The sequence below is a fragment of the Scyliorhinus torazame genome, chromosome 4 (genome assembly GCF_047496885.1).
Source record: "Scyliorhinus torazame isolate Kashiwa2021f chromosome 4, sScyTor2.1, whole genome shotgun sequence".
NCBI lineage: Eukaryota > Metazoa > Chordata > Chondrichthyes > Carcharhiniformes > Scyliorhinidae > Scyliorhinus > Scyliorhinus torazame.
This window is the reverse complement of record NC_092710.1, coordinates 362,926,647-362,941,870: the sequence shown is the minus strand read 5'-3', so window position 1 is coordinate 362,941,870 and position 15,224 is coordinate 362,926,647. Positions and strand designations below refer to the sequence as shown.

The window sequence follows — 15,224 nt, the reverse complement described above, 5'->3', positions numbered from 1 at the left end:
TGTATTTCTCGGTGTGACGGCTCGTTCTGTATTTCTCGGTGTGACGGGACGTTCTGTATTTCTCGGTGTGACGGGACGTTCTGTATTTCTCGGTGTGACGGGACGTTCTGTATTTCTCGGTGTGACGGGACGTTCTGTATTTCTCGGTGTGACGGGACGTTCTGTATTTCTCGGTGTGACGGGACGTTCTGTGTTTCTCGGTGTGACGGGACGTTCTGTATTTCTCGGTGTGACGGGACGTTCTGTATTTCTCGGTGTGACGGGACGTTCTGTATTTCTCGGTGTGACGGGACGTTCTGTATTTCTCGGTGTGACGGGACGTTCTGTATTTCTCGGTGTGACGGGACGTTCTGTATTTCTCGGTGTGACGGGACGTTCTGTATTTCTCGGTGTGACGGGACGTTCTGTATTTCTCGGTGTGACGGGACGTTCTGTATTTCTCGGTGTGACGGGACGTTCTGTATTTCTCGGTGTGACGGGACGTTCTGTATTTCTCGGTGTGACGGGACGTTCTGTATTTCTCGGTGTGACGGGACGTTCTGTATTTCTCGGTGTGACGGCTCGTTCTGTATTTCTCGGTGTGACGGGACGTTCTGTATTTCTCGGTGTGACGGGACGTTCTGTATTTCTCGGTGTGACTGGACGTTCTGTATTTCTCGGTGTGACGGGACGTTCTGTATTTCTCGGTTTGACGGGACGTTCTGTATTTCTCGGTGTGACGGGACGTTCTGTATTTCTCGGTGTGACGGGACGTTCTGTATTTCTCGGTGTGACGGGACGTTCTGTATTTCTCGGTGTGACGGGACGTTCTGTATTTCTCGGTGTGACGGGACTTTCTGTATTTCTCGGTGTGATGGGACGTTCTGTATTTCTCGGTGTGACGGGGCGTTCTGTATTTCTCGGTGTGACGGGACGTTCTGTATTTCTCGGTGTGACGGCTCGTTCTGTATTTCTCGGTGTGACGGGACGTTCTGTATTTCTCGGTGTGACGGGACGTTCTGTATTTCTCGGTGTGACGGGACGTTCTGTATTTCTCGGTGTGACGGGACGTTCTGTATTTCTCGGTGTGACGGGACGTTCTGTATTTCTCGGTGTGACTGGACGTTCTGTATTTCTCGGTGTGACGGGACGTTCTGTATTTCTCGGTGTGACGGGACGTTCTGTATTTCTCGGTGTGACGGGACGTTCTGTATTTCTCGGTGTGACGGGACGTTCTGTATTTCTCGGTGTGACAGGACGTTCTGTATTTCTCGGTGTGACGGGACGTTCTGTATTTCTCGGTGTGACGGGACGTTCTGTATTTCTCGGTGTGACGGGACGTTCTGTATTTCTCGGTGTGACAGGACGTTCTGTATTTCTCGGTGTGACGGGACGTTCTGTATTTCTCGGTGTGACGGGACGTTCTGTATTTCTCGGTGTGACTGGACGTTCTGTATTTCTCGGTGTGACGGGACGTTCTGTATTTCTCGGTGTGACGGCTCGTTCTGTATTTCTCGGTGTGACGGGACGTTCTGTATTTCTCGGTGTGACGGGACGTTCTGTATTTCTCGGTGTGACGGGACGTTCTGTATTTCTCGGTGTGACGGGACGTTCTGTATTTCTCGGTGTGACGGGACGTTCTGTATTTCTCGGTGTGACGGGACGTTCTGTATTTCTCGGTGTGACGGGACGTTCTGTATTTCTCGGTGTGACGGGACGTTCTGTATTTCTCGGTGTGACGGGACATTCTGTATTTCTCGGTGTGACGGGACGTTCTGTATTTCTCGGTGTGACGGGACGTTCTGTATTTCTCGGTGTGACGGGGCGTTCTGTATTTCTCGGTGTGACAGCTCGTTCTGTATTTCTCGGTGTGACGGGACGTTCTGTATTTCTCGGTGTGACGGGACGTTCTGTATTTCTCGGTGTGACGGGTCGTTCTGTATTTCTCGGTGTGACTGGACGTTCTGTATTTCTCGGTGTGACGGGACGTTCTGTATTTCTCGGTGTGACGGCTCGTTCTGTATTTCTCGGTGTGACGGGGACGTTCTGTATTTCTCGGTGTGACGGGACGTTCTGTATTTCTCGGTGTGACGGGACGTTCTGTCATTCTCGGTGTGACTGGACGTTCTGTATTTCTCGGTGTGACGGGACGTTCTGTATTTCTCGGTGTGACGGCTCGTTCTGTATTTCTCGGTGTGACGGGGACGTTCTGTATTTCTCGGTGTGACGGGACGTTCTGTATTTCTCGGTGTGACGGGACGTTCTGTCATTCTCGGTGTGACGGGACGTTCTGTATTTCTCGGTGTGACGGCCCGTTCTGTATTTCTCGGTGTGACGGGACGTTCTGTATTTCTCGGTGTGACGGGACGTTCTGTATTTCTCGGTGTGACGGGACGTTCTGTATTTCTCGGTGTGACGGGACGTTCTGTATTTCTCGGTGTGACGGCTCGTTCTGTATTTCTCGGTGTGACGGGACGTTCTGTATTTCTCGGTGTGACGGGACGTTCTGTATTTCTCGGTGTGACGGGACGTTCTGTATTTCTCGGTGTGACGGCTCGTTCTGTATTTCTCGGTGTTACGGCTCGTTCTGTATTTCTCGGTGTGACGGGACGTTCTGTATTTCTCGGGGTGACGGCTCGTTCTGTATTTCTCGGTGTGACGGGACGTTCTGTATTTCTCGGTGTGACGGGACGTTCTGTATTTCTCGGTGTGACGGGACGTTCTGTATTTCTCGGTGTGACGGGACGTTCTGTATTTCTCGGTGTGGCGGGACGTGCTGTATTTCTCGGTGTGACGGGACGTTCTGTATTTCTCGGTGTGACGGGACGTTCTGTATTTCTCGGTGTGACGGGACGTTCTGTATTTCTCGGTGTGACGGGACGTTCTGTATTTCTCGGTGTGACGGGACGTTCTGTATTTCTCGGTGTGACGGGACGTTCTGTCATTCTCGGTGTGACGGGACGTTCTGTGTTTCTCGGTGTGACGGGACGTTCTGTATTTCTCGGTGTGACGGGACGTTCTGTATTTCTCGGTGTGACGGGACGTTCTGTATTTCTCGGTGTGACGGCTCGTTCTGTATTTCTCGGTGTGACGGGACGTTCTGTATTTCTCGGTGTGACGGGACGTTCTGTATTTCTCGGTGTGACGGGACGTTCTGTATTTCTCGATGTGACGGGACGTTCTGTATTTCTCGGTGTGACGGGACGTTCTGTATTTCTCGGTGTGACGGGACGTTCTGTCATTCTCGGTGTGACGGGACGTTCTGTATTTCTCGGTGTGACGGGACGTTCTGTATTTCTCGGTGTGACGTCTCGTTCTGTATTTCTCGGTGTGACGGCTCATTCTGTATTTCTCGGTGTGACGGGACGTTCTGTATTTCTCGGTGTGACGGGACGTTCTGTATTTCTCGGTGTGACGGGACGTTCTGTATTTCTCGGTGTGACGGGACGTTCTGTATTTCTCGGTGTGACGGGACGTTCTGTATTTCTCGGTGTGACGGCTCGTTCTGTATTTCTCGGTGTGACGGGACGTTCTGTATTTCTCGGTGTGACGGGACGTTCTGTATTTCTCGGTGTGACGGGACGTTCTGTATTTCTCGGTGTGACGGGACGTTCTGTATTTCTCGGTGTGACGGGACGTTCTGTATTTCTCGGTGTGACGGGACGTTCTATATTTCTCGGTGTGACGGGACGTTCTGTATTTCTCGGTGTGACGGGACGTTCTGTATTTCTCGGTGTGACGGGACGTTCTGTATTTCTCGGTGTGACGGGACGTTCTGTATTTCTCGGTGTGACGGCTCGTTCTGTATTTCTCGGTGTGACGGGACGTTCTGTATTTCTCGGTGTGACGGGACGTTCTGTATTTCTCGGTCTGACGGGACGTTCTGTATTTCTCGGTGTGACGGGACGTTCTGTATTTCTCGGTGTGACGGGACGTTCTGTATTTCTCGGTGCGACGGCTCGTTCTGTATTTCTCGGTGTGACGGGACGTTCTGTATTTCTCGGTGTGACGGGACGTTCTGTATTTCTCGGTGTGACGGTTCGTTCTGTATTTCTCGGTGTGACGGGACGTTCTGTATTTCTCGGTGTGACGGGACGTTCTGTATTTCTCGGTGTGACGGGACGTTCTGTATTTCTCGGTGTGACGGGACGTTCTGTATTTCTCGGTGTGACGGGACGTTCTGTCTTTCTCGGTGTGACGGGACGTTCTGTATTTCTCGGTGTGACGGGACGTTCTGTATTTCTCGGTGTGACGGGACGTTCTGTATTTCTCGGTGTGACGGGACGTTCTGTATTTCTCGGTGTGACGGGACGTTCTGTATTTCTCGGTGTGACGGGACGTTCTGTATTTCTCGGTGTGACGGGACGTTCTGTATTTCTCGGTGTGACGGGACGTTCTGTATTTCTCGGTGTGACGGGACGTTCTGTATTTCTCGGTGTGACGGGACGTTCTGTATTTCTCGGTGTGACGGGACGTTCTGTATTTCTCGGTGTGACGGGACGTTCTGTATTTCTCGGTGTGACGGCCCATTCTGTATTTCTCGGTGTGACGGGACGTTCTGTATTTCTCGGTGTGACGGGACGTTCTGTATTTCTCGGTGTGACGGGACGTTCTGTATTTCTCGGTGTGACGGGACGTTCTGTATTTCTCGGTGTGACGGGACGTTCTATATTTCTCGGTGTGACGGGACGTTCTGTATTTCTCGGTGTGACGGGACGTTCTGTATTTCTCGGTGTGACGGGACGTTCTGTATTTCTCGGTGTGACGGGACGTTCTGTATTTCTCGGTGTGACGGCTCGTTCTGTATTTCTCGGTGTGACGGGACGTTCTGTATTTCTCGGTGTGACGGGACGTTCTGTATTTCTCGGTCTGACGGGACGTTCTGTATTTCTCGGTGTGACGGGACGTTCTGTATTTCTCGGTGTGACGGGACGTTCTGTATTTCTCGGTGTGACGGCTCGTTCTGTATTTCTCGGTGTGACGGGACGTTCTGTATTTCTCGGTGTGACGGGACGTTCTGTATTTCTCGGTGTGACGGGACGTTCTGTATTTCTCGGTGTGACGGGACGTTCTGTATTTCTCGGTGTGACGGGACGTTCTGTATTTCTCGGTGTGACGGCTCGTTCTGTATTTCTCGGTGTGACGGGACGTTCTGTATTTCTCGGTGTGACGGGACGTTCTGTATTTCTCGGTGTGACGGGACATTCTGTATTTCTCGGTGTGACGGGACGTTCTGTATTTCTCGGTGTGACGGGACGTTCTGTATTTCTCGGTGTGACGGGACGTTCTGTATTTCTCGGTGTGACGGGACGTTCTGTATTTCTCGGTGTGACGGGACGTTCTGTATTTCTCGGTGTGACGGGACGTTCTGTATTTCTCGGTGTGACGGGTCGTTCTGTATTTCTCGGTGTGACGGGACGTTCTGTATTTCTCGGTGTGACGGGACGTTCTGTATTTCTCGGTGTGACGGGACGTTCTGTATTTCTCGGTGTGACGGGACGTTCTGTATTTCTCGGTGTGACGGGACGTTCTGTATTTCTCGGTGTGACGGGACGTTCTGTATTTCTCGGTGTGACGGGACGTTCTGTATTTCTCGGTGTGACGGGACGTTCTGTATTTCTCGGTGTGACGGGACGTTCTGTGTTTCTCGGTGTGACGGGACGTTCTGTATTTCTCGGTGTGACGGGACGTTCTGTATTTCTCGGTGTGACGGGACGTTCTGTATTTCTCGGTGTGACGGGACGTTCTGTATTTCTCGGTGTGACGGGACGTTCTGTATTTCTCGGTGTGACGGGACGTTCTGTATTTCTCGGTGTGACGGGACGTTCTGTGTTTCTCGGTGTGACGGCTCGTTCTGTATTTCTCGGTGTGACGGGACGTTCTGTATTTCTCGGTGTGACGGGACGTTCTGTGTTTCTCGGTGTGACGGCTCGTTCTGTATTTCTCGGTGTGACGGGACGTTCTGTATTTCTCGGTGTGACGGGACGTTCTGTATTTCTCGGTGTGACGGGACGTTCTGTATTTCTCGGTGTGACGGGACGTTCTGTATTTCTCGGTGTGACGGGACGTTCTGTATTTCTCGGTGTGACGGGACGTTCTGTATTTCTCGGTGTGACGGGACGTTCTGTATTTCTCGGTGTGACGGGACGTTCTGTATTTCTCGGTGTGACGGGACGTTCTGTATTTCTCGGTGTGACGGGACGTTCTGTATTTCTCGGTGTGATGGGACGTTCTGTATTTCTCGGTGTGACGGGACGTTCTGTATTTCTCGGTGTGACGGGACGTTCTGTATTTCTCGGTGTGACGGGACGTTCTGTATTTCTCGGTGTGATGGGATGTTCTGTATTTCTCGGTGTGACGGGACGTTCTGTATTTCTCGGTGTGACGGGACGTTCTGTATTTCTCGGTGTGACGGGACGTTCTGTATTTCTCGGTGTGATGGGACGTTCTGTATTTCTCGGTGTGACGGGACGTTCTGTATTTCTCGGTGTGACGGGACGTTCTGTATTTCTCGGTGTGACGGGACGTTCTGTATTTCTCGGTGTGACGGGACGTTCTGTATTTCTCGGTGTGACGGGACGTTCTGTATTTCTCGGTGTGATGGGATGTTCTGTATTTCTCGGTGTGACGGGACGTTCTGTATTTCTCGGTGTGACGGGACGTTCTGTATTTCTCGGTGTGACGGGACGTTCTGTGTTTCTCGGTGTGACGGCACGTTCTGTATTTCTCGGTGTGACGGGACGTTCTGTATTTCTCGGTGTGACGGGACGTTCTGTATTTCTCGGTGTGACGGGACGTTCTGTGTTTCTCGGTGTGACGGCACGTTTTGTATTTCTCGGTGTGACGGGACGTTCTGTATTTCTCGGTGTGACGGGACGTTCTGTATTTCTCGGTGTGACGGGGACGTTCTGTATTTCTCGGTGTGACGGGACGTTCTGTATTTCTCGGTGTGACGGGACGTTCTGTATTTCTCGGTGTGACGGGACGTTCTGTGTTTCTCGGTGTGACGGGACGTTCTGTATTTCTCGGTGTGACGGGACGTTCTGTATTTCTCGGTGTGTCGGGACGTTCTGTATTTCTCGGTGTGATGGGACGTTCTGTGTTTCTCGGTGTGACGGCTCGTTCTGTGTTTCTCGGTGTGACGGGACGTTCTGTGTTTCTCGGTGTGACGGGACGTTCTGTATTTCTCGGTGTGACGGCTCGTTCTGTATTTCTCGGTGTGACGGGACGTTCTGTATTTCTCGGTGTGACGGCTCGTTCTGTATTTCTCGGTGTGACGGGACGTTCTGTATTTCTCGGTGTGACGGGACGTTCTGTATTTCTCGGTGTGACGGCTCGTTCTGTATTTCTCGGTGTGACGGGACGTTCTGTATTTCTCGGTGTGACGGGACGTTCTGTATTTCTCGGTGTGACGGGACGTTCTGTATTTCTCGGTGTGACGGGACGTTCTGTATTTCTCGGTGTGACGGGACGTTCTGTATTTCTCGGTGTGTCGGGACGTTCTGTATTTCTCGGTGTGATGGGACGTTCTGTGTTTCTCGGTGTGACGGCTCGTTCTGTGTTTCTCGGTGTGACGGATCGTTCTGTATTTCTCGGTGTGACGGGACGTTCTGTATTTCTCGGTGTGACGGCTCGTTCTGTATTTCTCGGTGTGACGGGACGTTCTGTATTTCTCGGTGTGACGGGGACGTTCTGTATTTCTCGGTGTGACGGGACGTTCTGTATTTCTCGGTGTGACGGGACGTTCTGTATTTCTCGGTGTGACGGGACGTTCTGTATTTCTCGGTGTGTCGGGACGTTCTGTATTTCTCGGTGTGTCGGGACGTTCTGTATTTCTCGGTGTGACGGCTCGTTCTGTATTTCTCGGTGTGACGGCTCGTTCTGTATTTCTCGGTGTGACAGGACGTTCTGTATTTCTCGGTGTGACGGGACGTTCTGTATTTCTCGGTGTGACGGGATGTTCTGTATTTCTCGGTGTGACGGGACGTTCTGTGTTTCTCGGTGTGACGGGACGTTCTGTATTTCTCGGTGTGACGGGACGTTCTGTATTTCTCGGTGTGACGGGACGTTCTGTATTTCTCGGTGTGACGGGACGTTCTGTGTTTCTCGGTGTGACGGGACGTTCTGTATTTCTCGGTGTGACGGATCGTTCTGTATTTCTCGGTGTGACGGGACGTTCTGTATTTCTCGGTGTGACGGCTCGTTCTGTATTTCTCGGTGTGACGGGACGTTCTGTATTTCTCGGTGTGACGGGACGTTCTGTATTTCTCGGTGTGACGGGACGTTCTGTATTTCTCGGTGTGACGGGACGTTCTGTATTTCTCGGTGTGACGGGACGTTCTGTATTTCTCGGTGTGACGGGACGTTCTGTATTTCTCGGTGTGACGGCTCGTTCTGTGTTTCTCGGTGTGACGGGACGTTCTGTATTTCTCGGTGTGACGGGACGTTCTGTATTTCTCGGTGTGACGGGACGTTCTGTATTTCTCGGTGTGACGGCACGTTCTGTATTTCTCGGTGTGACGGGACGTTCTGTATTTCTCGGTGTGACGGCTCGTTCTGTATTTCTCGGTGTGACGGCACGTTCTGTATTTCTCGGTGTGACGGGACGTTCTGTGTTTCTCGGTGTGACGGGACGTTCTGTATTTCTCGGTGTGACGGGACGTTCTGTATTTCTCGGTGTGATGGGACGTTCTGTATTTCTCGGTGTGACGGGACGTTCTGTGTTTCTCGGTGTGACGGGACGTTCTGTATTTCTCGGTGTGACGGATCGTTCTGTATTTCTCGGTGTGACGGGACGTTCTGTATTTCTCGGTGTGACGGCTCGTTCTGTATTTCTCGGTGTGACGGGACGTTCTGTATTTCTCGGTGTGACGGGACGTTCTGTATTTCTCGGTGTGACGGGACGTTCTGTATTTCTCGGTGTGACGGGACGTTCTGTGTTTCTCGGTGTGACGGATCGTTCTGTATTTCTCGGTGTGACGGGACGTTCTGTATTTCTCGGTGTGACGGGACGTTCTGTATTTCTCGGTGTGACGGGACGTTCTGTATTTCTCGGTGTGACGGGACGTTCTGTATTTCTCGGTGTGACGGGACGTTCTGTATTTCTCGGTGTGACGTGACGTTCTGTATTTCTCGGTGTGACGGGACGTTCTGTATTTCTCGGTGTGACGGGACGTTCTGTATTTCTCGGTGTGACGGGACGTTCTGTATTTCTCGGTGTGACGGGACGTTCTGTATTTCTCGGTGTGACGGGACGTTCTGTATTTCTCGGTGTGACGGGACGTTCTGTATTTCTCGGTGTGACGGGACGTTCTGTATTTCTCGGTGTGACGGGACGTTCTGTATTTCTCGGTGTGACGGGACGTTCTGTATTTCTCGGTGTGACGGGACGTTCTGTATTTCTCGGTGTGACGGGACGTTCTGTATTTCTCGGTGTGACGGGACGTTCTGTATTTCTCGGTGTGACGGGACGTTCTGTATTTCTCGGTGTGACGGCTCGTTCTGTATTTCTCGGTGTGACGGCCCATTCTGTATTTCTCGGTGTGACGGGACGTTCTGTGTTTCTCGGTGTGACGGGCGTTCTGTATTTCTCGGTGTGACGGGACGTTCTGTATTTCTCGGTGTGACGGGGACGTTCTGTATTTCTCGGTGTGACGGGACGTTCTGTATTTCTCGGTGTGACGGGACGTTCTGTATTTCTCGGTGTGACGGGACGTTCTGTATTTCTCGGTGTGTCGGGACGTTCTGTATTTCTCGGTGTGATGGGACGTTCTGTGTTTCTCGGTGTGACGGGACGTTCTGTATTTCTCGGTGTGACGGGACGTTCTGTATTTCTCGGTGTGACGGCTCGTTCTGTATTTCTCGGTGTGACGGCTCGTTCTGTATTTCTCGGTGTGACGGCTCGTTCTGTATTTCTCGGTGTGACGGGACGTTCTGTATTTCTCGGTGTGACGGGACGTTCTGTATTTCTCGGTGTGACGGGACGTTCTGTATTTCTCGGTGTGACGGCTCGTTCTGTATTTCTCGGTGTGACGGGACGTTCTGTATTTCTCGGTGTGACGGCTCGTTCTGTATTTCTCGGTGTGACGGGACGTTCTGTATTTCTCGGTGTGACGGCTCGTTCTGTATTTCTCGGTGTGACGGGACGTTCTGTATTTCTCGGTGTGACGGCTCGTTCTGTATTTCTCGGTGTGACGGGACGTTCTGTATTTCTCGGTGTGACGGCTCGTTCTGTATTTCTCGGTGTGACGGGACGTTCTGTATTTCTCGGTGTGACGGGACGTTCTGTATTTCTCGGTGTGACGGGACGTTCTGTATTTCTCGGTGTGACGGGACGTTCTGTGTTTCTCGGTGTGACGGGACGTTCTGTATTTCTCGGTGTGACGGGACGTTCTGTGTTTCTCGGTGTGACGGGACGTTCTGTATTTCTCGGTGTGACGGGACGTTCTGTATTTCTCGGTGTGACGGCTCGTTCTGTGTTTCTCGGTGTGACGGGACGTTCTGTATTTCTCGGTGTGACGGGACGTTCTGTATTTCTCAGTGTCATTCAGAGTGACCCCTCAGTGACCCCTCAGTGTCATTCAGAGTGACCCCTCAGTGACCCCTCAGTGACATTCAGAGTGACCCCTCAGTGACCCCTCAGTGTCATTCAGAGTGACCCCTCAGTGACCCCTCAGTGTCATTCAGACTGACCCCTCAGTGACACTTGGAGTGATCCCTTTGTAGCACAGTGGTTAGCACTGTTGCTTCACAGCTCCAGTGTCCCAGGTTCGATTCCCGCCTTGGGTCACTGTCTGTGTGGATCCACAAGAGATGGGTGAGATCCTAAATGAAGATTTCTCATCGATATTTACTGTTGAGAAAGTCATAGATGTTCGGGAACATGAGGAAATAAATGGTGATACTTGAGGAGTGTCCATATTACAGAGAAGGAGGTGCTGGAGGTATTAAAGCGCATCAAGATCGATAAATCCCCGGGACTGGTGAAATATTAGGCAGCACGGTGGTGCAGTGGGTTAGCCCTGCTGCCTCACGGCACTGAGGTCCCAGGTTCGATCCCGGCTCTGGGTCACTGTCCGTGCGGAGTTTGCACATTCTCCCCGTGTCTGCGTGGGTCTCACCCCCACAACCCAAAGATGTGTAGGGTAGGTGGATTGGTCACGCTAAATTGCCCCTTCATTGGGAAAAAAATGAATTGGGTACTCTAAATTTTTATTTTTTTAAATTTAGCTCAGGACATTGTGGGAGGCTCGGGAGGAAATTGCCGGCACCTAGCAGAGATATTTGAATGATCGACAGTCACAGGAGAGGTGCCTGAAGATTAGAGGGTAGCAAATGTTGTGCCCTTGTTTAAGAAGAGCTGGAGGGAAAAGCCTGGGAACTACAGACCGGTTAGCCTGACTTCTGTAGTGGGTAAATTGTCAGACGTTATTCTGAGGGACAGGATCTACAGACATTTAGACAGGCAAGGGCTAATTAGGGACAGTCAGCATGGTTTTGTCAGGGGAAAGTCATGTCTCACCAATTTGAGTTTTTTGAAGGTGTAACCAAGAAGGTAGATGAGGGCAGTGCAGTCGACGTAGTCTACCATGGACTTTAGCAAGGCCTTTGACAAGGCACAGCATGGTAGGTTGTTGCAAAATGTTAAATCTCTGTGACCAGCGGTGTGCCTCAGGGATCGGGGCTGGGTCCACTGTTATCCGTTATATATATTAATGATTTGGATGAGAATGTAGGAGGCATGGTTAGTAAGTTAGCCGATGACACCAAGACTAATGTCATAGTGGACAGTGAAGAAGGTTCTATAAGATTGCAACAGGATCTTGACCAATTGGGTCAGTGGGCAGATGAATGGCAGATGGAGTTTAATTTGGATAAATGTGAGGTGATGCATTTTGATCGATCGAATCGGGGCAGGACCTACTCAGTTAATGGTAGGGAGTTGGGGAGAGTTACAGAACAAAGAGATCTAGGGGTACAGACTCATAGCTCCCTGAAGGTGGAGTCGCAGGTGGACAGGGTGGTGAAGGAGGCATTCAGCATGTTCGGTTTTATTGGTCAGAGTATTGAATACAGGAGTTGGGACGTCTTGTTGAAGTTGTACCAGACATTGCTAAGACCACACATGGAATCCTGTGTTCAGTTCTGGTCACCCTATTATAGGAAGGATATTGTTAAACTAGAAATAGTCTAGAAGAGATTTACTAGGATGTTCCCGGGACTTGATGGGCTGAGTTATAAGGAGAGGCTGGATAGGCTGGGACTTTTTTCCCTGGAGCGTAGGAGGCTTAGGGGTGATCTTATAGAGGTCTATAAAATAATGAGGGGCATCGATAAGGTAGATAGTCAACATCTTTTCCCAAAGGTAGAGAAGTCTGGAACTAGAGGGCATAGGTTTAAGGTGAGAGGGGAGAGATACAAAAGAGACCAGAGGGGACATTTCTTCACACAGAGGGTGGTGAGTGTCTGGAACGAGCTGCCAGAGGCAGTGGTAGAGGTGGGTACAATTTTGTCCTTTAAAAAGCAGTTAGACAGTTCCATGGGCAGGGTGGGTATAGAGGGCTATGGGCCAAATGTGGGCAAGTGGGACTAGCTTAGTGAGAGAAACTGGGCGGCATCGACAAGCTGGGCCGAAGGGCCTGTTTCCGTGCTGTAAACATCTATGATTCTGAAATTACTGGGGGACATAGGTTTCATGTGCGAGGGACAAAGTTTTGAGGAGATGTGCGAGGGAAGATTTTTTACACAGAGGGCAGTGGGTGCCTGGAACTCTCTGCCGTAGGAGGTGTTGGAAGCAGGGGCGATAGTGACGTTTGATAGTCTTGACAAATACATGAATAAGATGTGCATGAGAGCAAAAGAACATAAGAACTAGGAGCAGGAGTCGGCCATCTGGCCCCTCGAGCCTGCTCCACCATTCAATGAGATCATGGCTGATCTTTTGTGGACTCAGCTCCACTTTCCCTTGAGATTATGCTGCAACTGTATCAGGTGTTAGTGAGGCCACACCTGGAGTATTGTGTTCAGTTTTGGTCTCCTTACTTGAGAAAGGACGTACTGGCACTGGAGGGTGTGCAGAGGAGATTCACTAGGTTAATTCCAGAGCTGAAGGGGCTGGATTACGAGGAGAGGTTGAGTAGACTGGGACTGTACTCGTTGAAATTTTTAGGATGAGGGGTAAACTTATAGAAACATATAAGATTATGAAGGGAATAGATAGGATAGATGCGGGCAGGTTGTTTCCACTGGCGGGTGAAAGCAGAACTAGGGGGCATAGCCTCAAAATAAGGGGAAGTAGATTTAGGACTGAGTTTAGGAAGAACTTCTTCACCCAAAGGGTTGTGAATCTATGGAATTCCTTGCCCAGTGAAGCAGTAGAGGCTCCTTCATTAAATGTTTTTAAGATGAAGATAGATAGTTTTTTGAAGAATAAAGGGATTAAGGGTTATGGTGTTCGGGCCGGAAAGTGGAGCTGAGTCCACAAAAGATCAGCCATGATCTCATTGAATGGTGGAGCAGGCTCGAGGGGCCAGGTGGCCTACTCCTGCTCCTAGTCCTTATGTTGTTCTGAATGGATGCTTCACTGGGCAGGGAATTCCGTAGATTTTTTTTGATGATGAATGGATGGTATGTTGGTGATGAATGGATGTTCACATTGCAGCATTAATGTAAGCCTACTTGTGACACTAATAATAAAGATTATGAAGAAGAATGGATGGTTCTTTGATCACTCACCGGTCAGGTTGAAGAGGCAGGTGTCCGAGCCCACCTCATTGGACAGGATACATCGGTACATGCCGTACCCTTTGGACGAGAGTCTGTCAATCTGCCAGTCGGAGATGAGCTGTTGTTCAGTGTCTGCTGCTTCTAAAGGATTCCCATTGAAACTCCAGAGGACAGAGGTGACACGAGGGGGATTTCCAGTAAGCAGTTTACAGCTCAATGTGAGTGCTCGACCCAACCTCTGGCGAACATCCTCATACTGAGGCTCCACTGTGGGAGGATCTGTGGAGAGCGAGAGTTCAGTTAAACAATGACCAGAGTTTCTCCAACTCTCACTATGGTTCATACCTTGTCCTTCTCTCTCTGGCTTTCCACTTGCTGCACTCATTTCATTGTCTCTCTCTTTAGCTCTTGCTGTCTGGGGTGGTCCCGGCGGATTGGAAATTACCAAACGTGACACCACTGTTTAAAAAAGGAGGTAGGCAGAAAGTGGGTAATTATAGGCCAGTGAGCTTAACTTCGGTAGTAGGGAAGATGCTGGAATCTATCATCAAGGAAGAATTAGCGAGGCATCTGGATGGAAATTGTCCCATTGGGCAGACGCAGCATGGGTTCATAAAGGGCAGGTCGTGCCTAACTAATTTAGTGGAATTTTTTGAGGACATTAACAGTGCGGTAGATAATGGGGAGCCAATGGATGTGGTATATCTGGATTTCCAGAAAGCTTTTGACAAGGTGCCGCACAAAAGGTTGCTGCATAAGATAAAGATGCATGGCATTGAGGGTAAAGTAGTAGCATGGATAGAGGATTGGTTAATTAATAGAAAGCAAAGAGTGGGGATTAATGGGTGTTTCTCTGGTTGGCAATCAGTAGCTAGTGGTGTCCCTCAGGGATCAGTGTTGGGCCCACAATTGTTCACAATTTACATAGATGATTTGGAGTTCGGGACCAAGGGTAATGTGTCCAAGTTTGCAGACGACACTAAGATGAGTGGGAAAGCAAAAAGTGCAGAGGATACTGGAAGTCTGCAGAGGGATTTGGATAGGCTACGTGAATGGGCTAGGGTCTGGCAGATGGAATACAAATGTTAACAAATGTGAGGTTATCCATTTTGGTAGGAATAACAGCAAAAGGGATTATTATTTAAATGATAAAATATTAAAACATGCTGCTGTGCAGAGAGACCTGGGTGCGCTAGTGCATGAGTCGCAAAAAGTTGGTTTACAGGTGCAACAGGTGATTAAGAAGGCAAATGGAATTTTGTCCTTCATTGCTAGAGGGATGGAGTTTAAGACTAGGGAGGTTATGCTGCAATTGTATAAGGTGTTAGTGAGGCCACACCTGGAGTATTGTGTTCAGTTTTGGTCTCCTTAGTTGAGAAAGGACGTACTGGCACTGGAGGGTGTGCAGAGGAGATTCACTAGGTTAATCACAGAGCTGAAGGGGTTGGATTACGAGGAGAGGTTGAGTAGACTGGGACTGTACTCGTTATAATTTAGAAGGATGCGGGGGGGATCTTATA

General features: G+C 50.2%; 1 protein-coding gene across 1 annotated transcript in view; it reads right to left on the bottom strand.

The window, feature by feature from the left end:
• The window catches only part of LOC140411222 (MAM domain-containing glycosylphosphatidylinositol anchor protein 1-like), an 875,194-nt gene that overhangs the window by 221,066 nt on the left and 638,904 nt on the right, over window positions 1–15,224 (bottom strand). The window contains exon 9 of the mRNA XM_072500330.1: window positions 13,714–13,983. Within this exon, the coding sequence (XP_072356431.1) occupies window positions 13,714–13,983 (270 nt within the window). The remainder of the gene's footprint in view (window positions 1–13,713; window positions 13,984–15,224) is intronic.